At 41.2% G+C, this 16,470-nt stretch overlaps 1 protein-coding gene across 3 annotated transcripts in view; it reads right to left on the bottom strand.

Annotated features, from left to right (window-relative positions):
• ak5 (adenylate kinase 5) overlaps positions 1-16,470 on the bottom strand; it is a 114,707-nt gene that overhangs the window by 19,079 nt on the left and 79,158 nt on the right. For all 3 annotated transcript variants that reach the window (XM_085804232.1, XM_085804233.1, XM_085804234.1), the window contains exon 11: positions 8,108-8,271. In XM_085804232.1, the coding sequence (XP_085660358.1) occupies positions 8,108-8,271 (164 nt within the window). The remainder of the gene's footprint in view (positions 1-8,107; positions 8,272-16,470) is intronic.

Below are 16,470 nucleotides of genomic sequence, written 5' to 3'. Positions count from 1 at the left end.
GTAAAGAGCAGCAAAAAAGAAAAAAACTATGGCTGCTCTTGTTGTGGAGGCAGACTGTTTCTACCTGCAACTGTGTGTTTCCTGACTCTGCCCCTGTGCTGCCTTTGCAGAATAAAAGAACCAACTCAGATGCATGGCGTTGTCCTCCTTCAGCCTATAAGCAACCATTTCACAACTGCTACACATGCACCGCCCCATAATGTTGTCTTCTTAATAAGGTGCTCAGTCAGTGAACATTCAGATTTGTTAGTGCCATTGTATTTTAGTTTTTTTTTTTTCTAAATATGTTTTTTGGGCCTTTTAATTGGCAGTACAGTTGAGAGACACAGGAAATGGGGAAGCAGAGAGAGGGGGAACTAGGTACAGCCTCTGCATATGGGGGCGCTTGCTCTACCCACTGAGCTAAATGGTGCCCCGGCCGTGTCATAACGGGAACATTTCCCCCTGGGGATTAATAATTGGTTGTATATTAATAGCTACTTCTAATTAGTAATGTAATCATATTTTGACTAGTTTTGATTTTACACATTGTGAAATCGTAATAATCGTAATACCGCGGTTGTTGTTTTTTGTTTTCTTGGCAATTGGCACTACAGTACTAAAATATAAATAGTTGAGGCTTAATACATGAGGAGGATTAAAGCCCGATAGCTTCAGTTTATTCCTTTCGGCATATGCCATAACTATGGACTCCTAAGTTAGATTGAATATAGTTTGGAAGGAAGATTGGTGATGAGTTTTTGACTGTTTGTTGATTTTTTTACTATGTGTTTAATGCATATTACCAAAATAAACTACTACTATTATCTGTCTGACGATAAACCTACCAAGAAAATGTATAACCGTGACATGTGTTAGGGTGAAAACTGTCTTAACACTGAATGTTTGCCTTTACTAACTGAAGTTGATATTGTGCCTTACTGACTAACAAATAAAACAGAACACCAATGTTTTACTGACTGATGGAATAAAGTTGAACCTGTGTCTGTACACTGGAGACACAGTTACCTCATCAGAACTAACATTGAACACATATTCTCCACCTTGACATTACTGATCAACACTGAATATATCTCACTGATGATTGTTTTATTAGATTGAGCACTTACTCATTTTACACAATTAAACAAGTGAATCCTGTGTGGTGTGAAACATTTACCTTCATGTACCTGTTTATGCATTCACTTTAAGTAGTAGTAAAGTTTAGTCTCATGTTTTAACTAACCTATTGTGTCTTATATTTTTGACTAACCCATTGAGTTTAAAGACCACTGAAACTTGTAAGCAAACCATATAGATTTGTGTTGAGCTTAATGCAATGAGTACCAGTAACCTGTTTGATCATTCAGAGGCAAAGTTGAGAGCACACAGAGCCACAGTGAAAGAAAAACATCTCCAAGGCCGAAGGGAGGGGAGGATGAGAGGCCTGTGAGCTCTGCTGAATGCAGCATTGTGAGGAAGCGTTTTAATGGTCTGTATTATCTGCCCTGACCCCTCAGACACCTGGGATGGAGAGTTCTGTCAGTGTAGGGAGGGTTTGTTGTGTTTCAGGCCTTCATCCTTACATCCTTACCTGTCTTTTTATGAGTTAAATTAATTAATTTTTTGTATATTATCTCTATTGTCTTTATTTGTTACTGAATCACTTTGCACTTTATTTCTTTATTTTTTTTTCTCATTTCTGTTCTTTTTTGCTCATATAACATTGATTATGTATGCACTTTATCTCTTTTTTTATGTTTATTTGTTAGCCATTGAAATTTGTCTTGTTGTAATTTGTTATAGGGGTGGAACCTATGTACAAGCCAACCGGCTTCGTTCCCTCCTTGCACCATTGAAATTTGTGTGCTAAATAAATAAACTCAAACTCAAACTCAGGCCCAGAGGTTCGTGTGCTGAAAAGATGGGACCAGCCTGTGCCAGCCAGAGGGCACCAACGAAGGGAGGGCTAAGTCTAAACCACAGCCACTCCCCACCTGTTTTTGACCAATAAGAATGAATTAAATACACATAGTACGAGATATTAAAAATCAATGTAACGCCTTTGTCTTGGCCAGATGCAAACTGCAGAAGACAGAGAATTCTGTCTCTCTTGGGATGGTGGTTGCAGCTAACTGCTTGCAGACTGCGATTTCCTGAACAGGAGAGTTTTTTGTATCTGATTCCTTTGATGATCCAATTTACTGTAATAAATAGTTAACCGGAACGTCGTTGTTTGTCCTCTCTTGGAATAAACGAACACGCAATGTCAGTTTTCCTGTTTCTTCAACCTGACAAATGTAATCATATTTTGACTAGTTTTGATTTTACACATTGTGAAATCGTAATAATCGTAATACCGCGGTTGTTGTTTTTTGTTTTCTTGGCAATTGGCACTACACTACTAAAATATAAATAGTTGAGGCTCAATACATGAGGAGGATTAAAGCCTGATAGCTTCAGTTTATTCCTTTTCGGCATATGCCGTAACTATGGACTCCTAAGTTAGATTGAATATAGTTTGGAAGGAAGATTGGTGATGAGTTTTTGACTGTTTGTTGATTTTTTTTACTATGTGTTTAATGCATATTACCAAAATAAACTACTACTATTATCTGTCTGACGAATCTAAACCTACCAAGAAAATGTATAACCGTGACATGACATCGCTAGTGTGAAGTGTGACCTCTGCACGGTGAGACTGGGGTCCACACACACACACACACACGGTGCCTGTTACAGTAGTCGATGGCCAAACGGGGATCAGACCGTCTGCAGCCGGATTACACATGACAGAGAATATTAAATTGCCCCGTCTGTGTTGCCAGGCAACTGTACATTAACATTTCACCAGGTCCAACTTTCACCGACACGTTCATGTTCACCACCGAGCCTCGATCCTCAGATGACGGCGCTTTATCTCACGCCGAGATAAAAACCTGAACGGTGACGTGGGTGTGATTGACTTTATGATGCGTTCTGCACCTCAACAGTCCCAGTGTGGGATTATTCATCATCGTCGCCTCTCTCCATAACTATCTTGCTCACACACATAATAAAAAAAATAAGTGTTTGGCACCGAGTGTTGGTGAACGCACTGGGACGTGACCTTAATGTGCTGTAAGGAGCTTAGACAGCTGAGCTTTGCTTGAGAGCCACTGGGTTTCTCCACCGAGACGACAGAAAGTTACAGTAAATCTCTGCGTGGGTGTCTTTTTACACGCCTCGCTTTCCACTCCAGTGAGCCACTTTTTAAAAATCTGGAGTTGATGAAAAGCCTGAAAGTGTTTTTTTTTCCATTGTTGAGTGACGTCTAATCTGTGTTGCTCACAAAAAAGTATGAAATCACAAGTTTTGAGATCATCCATCCATCCATGAATCCATGAGCGATCTGTGAATCTGTTAGGGAGCGTAGAGACAAACAACCTCACACACTGTTATTCACACCAGAACAGGATTTTGAGGCTTTATACTGTAGAATAAACATCTCTAAATATCAATTATCTGACCAGGGAAAATATTGATCAATCATTAAAATGTGTCAAATATAATATCCTGTAAAGATCTGTTTTTATTTTCTGTTGTTGAATGATTGAATGCACAGCTGCTGTAACAATTGCAATTTCCTGTGAAGGAATATTAAAGTACAGTATCTACCTATCTATTTAAAAGCATAAAACACAGTGATTTGGTGATTTTGGGAGAACAAAGAAACTTTAAGCTCAAGAAAACTTCATATTTATTTCAGTAGCTGAATTTAAAACTTTGTCTGTAGGGGGAAAAAAAGTGCAACTGGGTCAAACGATGAAGTCTCATCCATTTTAAATCTGCAGTTACTGTGTTTTTGTGGAAAGTGGGAAAAAAGCTGTAAACATAAGAATGGCCTTGGATTTTTAGCAGATATTTGTACATAAATATTGAGCATTTATGAAGCAACATTACTGTAACAACATGTGGAGTTCTGGTTCTGATTAATTCAGTCTCTTTGAACTCTGTTTTTAGTCTCCACCGACCTCTGACCTCAGCATCAGGCTCGTCAGCTGCTGAATGTTTCACAGTGTTAACTAGATAATCCTTAAATTTGTCCGTTTGTGTGCAACAGGTTGTGCACGGTGGGATTTTAAAGGGAAATTATGCAAGTTCGGTCACTTTTTACCTGAACATGTGAAGCCGAAGCCGATGAGATAACATTATTTATCATATATGATTTACAATGTGTATATTTGTGTCCTAGCTTTCATAAACAAGAGATTACAGATTACGGGGCGCCTTTGTGTTGTGGTGCCACTAGAGGCGCTGATCTTATAATGTCATTTAACCATCACAATTACTCAGAAGTTGTTTTAATTAAAGGGATAGTAGCATTTTTTTAAAGTGGGGTTGTATGATCTACAAATAGCCCCTAAGTACTTTAATTGCAGTAGAAGACTCTCTGCACTCCTCCCGTTAGCAACGCCAGCCCATAATAGCCCTGCCCAGAGATTTACAACATACATTGTTGTGAATGGACCCAAAGAAACGGCCTATTTTCGTGGCCTAAAAGAGGTTTTACCTGAAAAAAAAATACACAGTTCCATTGTTCGCTATAATATAATTTTTTCCAGCCCCTCAAAGTGCAGAAAAAACGCTGTTTTTATTTGGACCTAACCAACTGCTGATCGTCGGGCGCTAACCCTGGGCGGAGGGATACGTGAGTTGAGTTAGGTCCAAATAAAAACTGCGTTTTTTCTGCACTTTGAAGGGCTGGAAAAAATTATATTATAGCGAACAATGGAACTGTGTATTTTTTTTCAGGTAAAACCTCTTTTCACCACATCAGTTGTTAATGTCTGCAGCAGCAGAAATGCACCACCACAATCACCACCACAGGTCACTGCTTGCAGAATAACGTGACTACCAGACAAGTGAAGCCAAAGGTGTAAGGTTCAAAGGTGATCACGAAAATAGGCCGTTTCTTTGGGTCCATTCACAACAATGTATGTTGTAAATCTCTGGGCAGGGCTATGGGCTGGCGTTGCTAACGGGAGGAGTGCAGAGAGTCTTCTACTGCAATTAAAGTACTTAGGGGCTATTTGTAGATCATACAACCCCACTTTAAAAAAAATGCTACTATCCCTTTAAGGTAAAAGTCTTGCAAAGCTCTTTAAATATTGTTTCCTCAGTGTCAGTCTGTTCACTATAACACAACACTTCCTCCAGTTTCTATGCTAATGTGCTCATCTTTACACCATCTGCTGGACCCTGAACGCAGCATCTTAAAGGTGTCTCTCTCTCTCTGCAGTTTCCTTATAGACAAATAACGTTTGTATATTCAGTATCGTTCACCTCTGAGTGGAAAAACCTTTTATGCTAACGATATCTTGCTCATGTTAATGTCACCCAAGTTAGCGCTCATCTCAAAGTACAGCTGTGCAGTCATTAGTTTTGTCGCGGACAAGTGGAAATTTTGACCTTTTGTTGTTGACAGTCGCTGTGAGTTATGAGGATTTATCACCTTGAACGTCTGCGGCAGATTTCATGGAAATCCAACCTTTTAGTGGCTGAGATAACTGAGTGTGGGTCTGAACTCACACAGGCTGGCGTGGGTGAAAATGTACGATTATGATAATGAATAAATACCCTCCTCGCCTCCACGGTTGTACAGCTGGGTGCTGCTGAATCCCATCGCATTAATGCTGTACAGTATGCTGTTTTATTGGGCTGCAGGATGAAGTATTAGTGTGAACTGTTTTCACATTCACCTGCTGCCGCTGACGGGAGGGAAAGTTTCTCCCTCCTGCAGGAAGGAAGGAAGGAAGGGCATTATTAAAACATGTCTTAAACTTCCTCTGTGGAGAAGAAGCTCCGTTTTCCAAGTGGCCGCGGTGATTTAAGCAGCAGTGTCAGTTTTCACAGTGTTGTGAGCTTGTTAAAGGAGCTGCAGTGAATTGTGATGAGCGTCGGTGTGGATGTAACTCTCGTCCAACTGTCTGCTTGGATGAATGAAGCCGTCGTGTTTTTGCCCGCTGGCTTCAGTCCAACATGTTTACGTCTTCTCACTAAGAATGCGCTTTTCCCCCCTCTCTTTTTCCTTTTCTATTTCTTTTTTTTTGTAAGTTGTGGATCATTTATCTGGTTTCACACTCGCACAGTCAGTGAATGGATGCTTTCAGCTCTAATCCAGCCTCAGACGGTCGTATCAGATGAAGAGTAGCTACAGTGAGTGTAGGAGTGCAGTCTCTGTGAAAGCCTTTATGAGCTGTGGATGTGTAATAGCTCCTCTCTGTTCCTGCTTGTGTGTGTTTTCTTATTCCTCCAGGCTCTCTGCAGGAAAACATGTTGTACAGGATATAGCACAGCCTCATGAAATAATGATAATATTCTGTACGATTTTATAGTTTTGTTGGCTTGATTTACAGCTCTTTTTTGCACAACTTGTCAATCATAAGTGTGGGTGGTGACTCTGTGACATCTTTATTTAATTCCCTGTTCGCTCTCTTTTTATTCTAACTCCATACAAACCACTGTTATTTTTTTTCCTGTGACATCCTCTCTCCTCTCCCTCGCACATTTTTTCGCAGTTATCAGTAAAATGTCGTTCTTGTTTCAGTAAATGTGTGAAAACGATGTCGTCTGCGTTTGATCTCTCTGTCTAGCCGCCTGTGTATTTTTTTTTTTTTTTTTACAAAGCAGAAGTGCAAGCCTCTCCAAACGCTCAGAGAAGCTCGTCATGTTCTCACAGCAGGTCTGAGTTCAGCTGGATCTCATTTGCTGCCAACTCGACTGCGACAAAAACATATCCAGAGGGCCAGAAACATTTCTCCATAGATTGCAAGTCTGAAGACACTTGAAACTAGGTCTGTGTAGTGTGCTATGTGAAAAAAAATCTATCATACTGTGATCATATGGGTAGATATTGTTGTTGTGATGTTGTCATCTCTGCTTTTTCATTTTCACTTAAGAAATACAAGATTTATGATGGTTTTTGTTTGGTCTTGTACCAAACTAACATTTATGGAGCAGACAAAGACAATTGCACTTGGTCACATCGCAATTAATTATGCAGCTTCTTTCTTTTTACATGGTATACCTTTAAAATGTCTCCGGAGCAGCAGCTGTAGCTTTTCTTGCGTGATAACAAGAACTGTAGATGTTTTCTATATGTCACGCTGTGCTGGAGGGCCAGATAAGATCCTGCAGTCTGCGCAGGACTGTATGACGGCGGTTTGAGGCTTGAGGTTTGTTTCATAGTGTGAGGACGGAGGACAAAAGAGGAGAAGCACGACATCAGCTCATGTCGTCCATTAGTGCAGATGTGCTGATTATTGTGCTGAGTCACGGTTTCTGTGACTCTATAGATGACATTATGGGAGGAGGACGAAAGTGTGAACTCTCGTTGAGGCTTGAAGGGATAGTTCAACATTTTGGCAAATTGGCCCATTGCCATAATCCCTATAGTCATAGCAGTAGGTTCATTACCTTTCATTGTCAGTGCAAGCTGTTTTTAGAACGGCGGAGCAGAGCCACGAGCTGCTTAGAGCTACGCTACATGAAACTCATCAAATACACAATCCAACAACTCCAAAACGCTCTGGTGGACAAGTTGTGACCTGCACATTCATAATAACGGAACGTTATGAGACAAGAGTTGTTTCAGAGCTCGCGGCTCTGCTCCGCCGTTCTAAAAATAGCTTGCACTGACAATTAAAGGTAATGAACCTACTCCTAAGACTATAGGGATTATGGCAATGGGCCAATTTGCCAAAATGTTGAACTATCCCTTTATGGTTTTTATTCTGAAATTGTACTGATAAACTAAGCAGCAGTTTTCCTCATAACTTGCAGAAAATTTTCTCATCTACAACCAAGAACATTTACGCTGTAGATTGGAGGGTAAATTACCGTGACCAACAAGATCAAGTAAAACTTTCTAAGCATTTAGTCTGGATGTGAAATCAAAGTGAAACACCTTAAAAAGACGTGAGGAACGCGTAGACAGTCATGTGACCATGTGGCTCTGGTTGCTCTCTGCTCTGTGAAAAAGTGAAACTTGAAGCTTGGTTGATGGTTTAGCTACTGGTTGAACTGACCTGCAGTTTGCTGTTCATTACAATATGAATGAGCTGTGTGCCGATCGCTCCACACTGACCTCGGGCAGCTGCTCCCCTCCCTCCAGGACGTCCCGCAGGTGGCGCCCTCTGTCGCTGTGACACTGCAGCTCGTGACACAACAGGTCGCCCAGGTTGAGGCGACGCAGGCCGAACCTGTCCTCCATCCGCTCGCTCTGCAGAGACTTCCCCGAGCCCGGACCACCTGAGAACACACACACAACATAATATAATGTATTCCCGAGCCAGTCTAAGTCGAACCTTAACCAGTAAAACTGAAAGCCTAACCCGATCTAAACCCAAACTTAAACCCAAATCTAAACCTAAACCGAACTCAACCTCGATGGATTCAAACCAAAACACAGCCACAGAGTCGTGTTCACAGATCAGTCCGTCCTCAGCACAGGGTGAGGCGAGGATGAGGATGAAGAGGAGGAAATTGAGAGGGGAAGTAAGAGCATGACAGAGGGCGACAATAGGAAGTAAATGGTGTGTGTGTGTGTGTGTGTAAGTGAGAGAGATGTGGGTATTCAGGAGGAGAGAGAAGCGTGGGAGAAGAGCCAGACTTCAAGAGGGAGGATAGAAGAGAGGAAACAGAGCAGCTGGGCAGGTGAACTCTGTGTGTGTGTGTGTGTGTGTGTGTGTGTGTGTGTCTATACCTGCACATCAGAGGTCTGATTCATTGCCAGCGGCTCAGAGCCAAGTTATCACAGATGATTATCTGAATATATCCGCTCTGTTGCATCAGTTTAACGCACGCGCACATGCACACACATCCGTATTAGCATAACATTATATTGACTTATATTCACTGTGGACTTAACGTCTAGTTTTACGCTCCAGCTCAGACATGTGTATAAGGACACAGATGAAATCTTTGGTCTGCACATTTTCTTTGTAAATTAAAGTAAATCTTTTACAAATGTCAGATGATATAAGAAGAGCATTTGTGAGTTAAAGGTCAAACATCTCTATGATGTTGTAGTCGGTATAGAACAGCTGTGAGGTGATTGGACAGGACTCAGAACTGCCCTCTACTGGACGTATTAGTCATTCATTAGTCAAAACTTGATCAAAACTTATCTTGTTTATAGGCTACATTTAGGTAATTAAGGATGGATTAAAGGTCCTATAGACACAAATTGCAATGTTGAGTTGAAAGAAAAGAAAGTGTCAGGAAACAAAAACACAACAACCATAAGAGCCACAAAACTATTCTGAATAAATAAAAGCCTTAACGATAATTGAAATATTAAAATCAGCGTGTACAGATTAGCTCAAACAGGAACAAATTGAAGTAAAGTGTGATTATAATTTAAGATTTAAAATGTCCTAATGATAAAAGTAAAGATAGTTTTGCATGTTGCATGTGAACAATAAGAAAAACTGGATCCATGGAGGTGTTGTAACTGGTCACTGTTTAGTTTGAGGCTCATTTCTGTTACAGTTTTTGTCCAACTTCAACCTTCAAACACAAACAAAGCTGGAAGTTTTCAGCTGCTGTTGAGTCACAACTCTTTTTTTTGAGAAGACAACATCCACGGCTCTCAGCTCAGCTGCCGTGCCGTGAGGTCTGCAGGTGTTTTATTGCGGGTTAACCACATTACTTGGCCTGGAAGCTGCGCGAGGCGTCGGTGGGCAGGAGGTGATTTATCATCTCCAGCCTTGAGCCCAGTAATAAAACTCAGCATGTGCTTGATATTCATCAGTATGCTGCTCCAGTCAGGGAGAGAGTCGCTGCCCTCCGCCCGCCTTCAAACACAAACGTCCTCACCTCCGTCTCCTCAGAGTTCACGCGCAGACACGAGCTGCGATCACCCACGGGGACGACCGCAGAGATCGATGGAGGGTGGAGGAGGAGATATGGATTTGTTCATTGTATATTCAGCACATTTACACTGACTTAATGTCTCCCCACAGTTGTTTCACACCTTGGAAGGACAGAAAGTGAAATAATGACCCACCAGAGCTGAAGCAGGAACCCTGAGAAACTCGTTAGTGACTCTGCTAGTTAGTGCAGAGATCAGCGGCTCTGTGGGTAAAGAGAGTTGCTCTATAGGAGACTGTCTGAAATTTAGATTACCTGACCTTCAGAGTCAGAACTGAGGCAGGGAATGAGGTTTTTTATTCTGCTAAAACTCTCCTGGGTTGTGCTTTTTCAAAAAGTTTTCCAATAGATAAAAACACATGACAACATATCAGTGAACCACTGAAGAACAGGTGTATGTAGAAACTAATGCAATAATAGAATAAAAAATCATTAGCTGTTTTCTTTTCTTTTCCTATAAATTCACCTAAAATTCATCCCACCTGACATTATTAGCATGGATTAATGTCCATGTAATGTTGGTAGGACATTGGACAGACATTAAACTTTATTTGGAGATGAACAGCAGGCGTCAAACCCAACTTTGGCCTGACATCAACATCCAGCATTGCACAGATGTTGGACTTTGGTTCATTATTGACACAACTTCAAACTTATAAACCAATATCAACATCTAATTTCACACTGTGGAGATGTTGACATTGTGACGTTTAACCAATGTTGGGTTTTGATCATAACTAAAGTTGGTATTCTAGGCTATGTCAATATGATGATGGAATAAAATGTTTAACAGACATTGGATTTTGGTTATTTAACAAAACAACTGAAAACCAACAAAAATATCAATCACACCAGATGTGAACGTGGTATGAATGAATAATGGTTTCTGTCACCTGCCCCAGAAACTACGGTTGAAAATTAGCCAACTTGGCTAAACCGGCATGTTTACAGAAATGTTAATTGATGTGCACTGTCTCTGTATACAGTATTTTAAACCAATAAACTAAACTAACGCACTTTGGGTATCGGGTATTGTTTAAAAAAAAAAGTGCTATATAGGGGAGAGTGGGGCAATGTGAGACACCGGGTAATGTGAGACACCCCCTATATCTAGAAAACGGAACACATTTATGGTCATCTGACCATTATGTTTTCAAGCCCCTTCCATTTCCCCATGGTCATGAAGGAGAGGAACTCATGATGCTGTGGAAAACATGTTTTTTTTCACAAAAATATGATTTTTGCATGTAAAAGTAAATTTTCTTGGTGTCAACTTAATCAACTGTTGTGCCAAAGCAAATTGATTCAGGTAGAAAAACGTATATGATACATGATGATGAACTACCAACACATACAACCATGTGATGATGCTGGCTGAAAATTAGCCTGAATTTCTAAGAGAGGTCGTTTTTTCTAAAATGGGGGTGTTGGGGTAAAGTGAGACAAATGCTGCGGGGTAAAGTGAGACCATGGATGTAGGCTATTATAATAAATCCAAGAGTGAGACACTGTGAGCACACCATACACAAAGATTCACACTAGAATCACGTCCCCCAAGCCAGAAATCTTGCGTGATCAATGATCTGTAGCCACACTGCTTTGTTATGCTAGGTGCTCTCAGTCAGCTTGTTTATTTATTGGTTAATTAACTCAATTTTAGTCACATTCCACTTTGTCGGCTCCCTCCACACACAAGAGGACTTTTGATCAAAATGGTCACCATTGTCGGGGCCTACAATCTGACCTCCAGACTATCTAACTGGTTCTATCTGTCATTTGAATGTTAATTAAAACATTTTGTGTTGTATTTGATTTTGGTTTTGAGTCACTTTGCGTTGAGAAAACAAAAGTGCTTAATTGACCAATCCCCATGTTTCTGCTACTAGTCCGACATTAGTTCTGGGGAGTGTGGTTGTCAAGCTGTCAGGACTCTAACTGTTAGAACATGTGTTGTTACGGTAGTTTCAGAGTGGAAAAAGTAAGTGGATCAGTTTACCCCCTTGATTTTTCTAGTTTGTCTCAGTTTACCCCTGACCTGGGGTAAAGTGAGACACGAGACCACTTTTTTTTGAACAATCATATTTTCACTGTCCTTCATCCTAAATACATTCTGATAATTTCCATTGCTAGGCAACATCCTGAATTAATGGGAAATGTGTAAATTTTACTGATAAATCATTTTAGCTCGCTTAGAGGGGAGCAAATGTAAAAAGTGTCTCACTTTACCCCACTCTCCCCTAATGATGCAATGTCAACTGTTGTCAGCATTTTATATCAGTGTTGTCCTCACTTACATCCAACCAAATATCACTGTCAAATAACATCAGTTGCCTGTTGGGATATAACTGAGTTAATCAACAGGTGTCTTTGTGGTGCAGGAAAACTGCTACAGATTGAACAAGTACTGGTTTTTTAGTGAAAGAAAAACGTTCTACAGATGTTAGGATTGGTCAAGGTGAACAGCTGGAGGAGCTTCGTCTCCAGTCTGGTGCCGTTAAAACCAGCGCAGAGGAAAAGAGACGATCATGCTTCATGCTCAGGATTCACACACTCACATGTTTTACTTTTTCAATTTGCCTAAAAAATTGAAAATCTATTTTAATCAGAGGGTTAGGCAGCTCTGTGTTTGTGTTGACCTAATTTTTTTTGCATAAAATCTGAAGTGAAAGCGAAACACCTGCTGAGCACCTCCAAGTCTCTTTGGAGAGGTTGAACCTTCCCACACACACACAAAGACGCGGATCTCCCTTTAACCCCTCCCCCCATGATGTGAGCAGGTCTGTCACAGCGCTGTCCTTGATTAGAGCCAAAGTGACAGATGAATATGTTGGAGAGCAACAGTGCAGCAGACTGAGATGAAGATGAAACACATGAAACGAGGCAGAGAGGGCAGACGACCACACACGCAGAGCGGCAAAATGGCTCTGTGGTAATTTAATTTGTGTATGTGGCGCTGCTACGTAATTACATTTTTCCTTGGAAGTTTCAGCAGGTAATATTTTGATGTAAAAAGGGAAAAAAAGAAAAGAAAAGAAATAAAAATCGGTCTAAATGACAAATGGGCTGCAGCGGTAACGAGCCTCTCGCCTCGGCTAATTGAGACACCTCGGCTCTGCAGTCGGAGCTGCAGACGTCGACTGGGAGGGAATTCTCCCGGTGAACAGGAAGTGGCAAATCAAAGCCTGAGAGCAAAGATGATGAATGTTCCTGCAAACACAGAGGAGCTCAGACCGAGGAGATGGAGAAGCGCTGGGCTCCTGAATGATAATTGAATCTGCTGCTTTGAAAAGATTTTGAAAGACTTTTCCATTGTCGATGTCCATGTTTTTTTTCAAGGTGCCGCTCACTGAGGTCAAACTCTGTGGATGCTGTCAGAGGTTTTTCTGTACAGATGTGACAGAGTCTGCGTTCATGATTGACACTTGTTTGGTTTGGAGCCACAACCTCCACATGTTGATTATAGGATCACACGGGCAAAAAGCACATTAAATACCTACTACAGTCAGTTGAGATGAACCAACCATATATTACTATTTCAGTGGCGGCTGCTGGTCTTTCAAAGAGGGGAAGCTCATTTTCAGTATCATTAGATTCACGTCACTGTGTTTCTGCGCCGCCATATTTGTGTCCGAATCAGGGCAATCTGGGCACAGATCACAGCATGTCACGTTACCAGAACAAGTGGAGTAGTAGGAGGAAATCAGCAAGAGACCAAAAATTGACATTATTTGAAAGATGCCAGGATTATATTGTGCTGTTGACTGTGATAGCAGTCGCCAAATAAACCCCGGACTGAAGTTTTATTCCATCCCAAAAGACGTAAAGTTAGCCTATAGGCGGAATAAATTAGTTGACTGCAGACTATCAGTGGCAGCATGGGCTGGGACAAGTCTCACAAAAAGAGGGGATTCACTTTTTTTTTAATAACATGGATATATTGAATTCTGCATTTTGATTACTTCTTATTAATTACTCACTGATTCTGCATTTAGGGTCTTTTTATTTCTGTATAACAGACCGTTGCTAAGTAAAAACGGGACGTTGCTAGGGACGCCGCTCTGATAAGCGGAGCAGGGCAGAAGAACTATCAAGGGTTTTTACCTTGTGTTTCATTTTTACCAGCTTCAGACTAACTTTTGTGACGTTAGAAAAATTTTGACTTGTAGCTTTTTAGAGGGAGAGTGGAGGCTCTCTGCCTCCCTCAGCGCTGCTGGAACCAAACCTGCGATCAGAGCGTGACAGAGCGGACGGATATATTTGACAGGTCTTCTCATAGATATATATATCTATGAGAAGACCTGTCAAATCGGACACAAACTATGGCGGCTGGTCCCTTCGACGTGGACGTCACTGCAACCATGAAATATACATCGGGACCAAACCAAGCCTACAGTGAACAAAACAAAAAAAACAAATGAACGAATGAATGAACTAACCAACTAAACTATATTAAACTTGAACAAGGAAATGTGACAATAATGTTAAATTGAAACAAGGAAATGCTATAACAGTGTTTTATATAGTGTATGATATGTGCAATAGAAATGAGCTGTATTATCTCCCATAAGCTGCAGTTTGTCGTTTGCCTCCACTCGCAAAATCTGCAGTGGGAACTGAAAAGTTTTTTTCTCGAAAAACCTCACTGTCGGTGTGTGTTTCAAAAATAGTGTTTATTTCCTCTTTTTTATTTTGAAGTCCTTATCCACCCCCCCCGTCTTCCTGTCAAGTGGTTGTGTGTGATTGTTGTCTCCCTTGTAAGCTGTGTTCCCCTTCCCTTCTGTGCCAGATCGTCTTGTCAAGTAGTTGTACGCGTTCAAGCCTTTTTGTGTTCCTTCGAGTGTTTTCCTGTGTGTGACCTGTGTGTTCCTTGTTCCCTGAGTTTTGTACTGCTGGATTTCTGTACCATTGCCTGAGAGAGTTTCTGATTCCCTGGTTTCAACCGTTCTTCTGAATAACGTGTCCACTGATCCGTAACTGATATTTGCGTTATGAATTTGCCTGTTGGATGAAAAAACAGCTTAACTACTATACAGGAACTTTGGATTTCTTCACAGTGTGGGTAAAGTTTTGTCTTTCCAATCCATAACCAAAAATAAAAACACAAAAGTCGGAGAGATGAATTGTTTTTGTGTCACGGCTCTGCTCCCACATACGTAGCTGTTCAAAATGGCCGTGTCCTGCTGGGGCGGGCAGTGGCAGCAAGAGGAACATACAGAGGCTGAACAAGCTCATCAAGAAGGCAGGCTCAGTGGTGGGCCTGAAGCTGGACTCTGTTGAGGAGGTGACGGTAGCAGCAGAGGACACTGACCAGACTACAGGGCAATCATTGAACAATGCCGACCATCCACTGAGGCTCTGCCTTTAACCAGCAAGAGGAGCACCATCAGCAAACATGACTGCGGTCACTGAACTGTTCAACCACAAGATACGTCAAAGTCCATTTGTCCCCCGAGCCATCAGCTGCACAACTCCTTGAGTGGGAGGAAGAGGCGGGAGGGGGAGTAGTGTAGGAGTAGCAGAAGAAGCGGTGTTGGGGGAAATCCAAAGGCAGAAGGTCTGGAACACTTCTGTCCCTTCTTGTTTCTGTTTCTGCTGTTGTGTGTGGTTTTGTCTTGTCCTCAAGCCAGTCTAACCTCCAGTTTTTATTTATTGTTATTATAATTATTTTTTAGATATTTAATAACTCTGTTTTTATCGTAAGTGGTGTGTGGACTGATTCTCTGTGAGCAGTTGACCACACCTGATTTCCTTCGGATTAATAAAGTAAATCTATCTATCTATCTATCTAACCCTCTGTTTACCCCTGTTGGTTCAGCTGCAAACAACTGTTGTAGTGGTGTGTATGTGCCATGATTATGAGACTTATGGGGCATTACTGTAACAACAACGATATGAAGGTGCTGGGGTTACAGCACACTTATGTCAGTCTGTGAAATGTAAGGATATGTAATGACGCCAGCTGCTGACAGAGCTATTATTTAAAAACCAAGACATGACATTTGAATGAATTCACATGAAACATCAGAGCTGAGACCTAGAAATGTTATTTTTACTACTTATTTTGTTCATTGATTCAACCCATTGTTTTTTCATCATGTAATTTAATGTCTTATTTTATTGATTTATAATGATATAAGGGTTGATAACGAATTTCTTTTAGAGCGTCTACACTGGCAGGGATGTGATGTGTAACGTGTTGGTTTTTCTCATTGTTAATAAAATCCTTCAACACCAGAAACAGTTTCCACCCAATTTCTCCAAAGTGCTAAAAATTGCCATGGCATCAATTCAGGCAGTCTGAAATTACCTCTCTCTTTCTCTTTCTCTCTCTCGCTACAAGAGCAGCTTATTCGCCATTTTAAATTAAAGTCTGATTACCGGGGTAAAAATGGTAATTTTGTGCAGAGAGGAGGGAAAGAGATGGAAGTGAGAGAGGATCGGATGCGGAGCGGAGCGGACGATGACAACGATGTGAAGAGGAGACGAACAGAGACAAAAGAGGAGAAAACCTCACATTAGCATTTTCCCTCAGGCAGAACAGCGGCTGCTGCATGCTTCTCCTCCACCACCTCTCAT

The sequence above is a fragment of the Trachurus japonicus genome, chromosome 17 (genome assembly GCF_045865225.1).
Source record: "Trachurus japonicus isolate A0001 chromosome 17, Traja_1.0".
Classification (NCBI taxonomy): Eukaryota; Metazoa; Chordata; class Actinopteri; order Carangiformes; family Carangidae; genus Trachurus; species Trachurus japonicus.
This window is presented reverse-complemented; position numbering and strand designations above follow the sequence as displayed.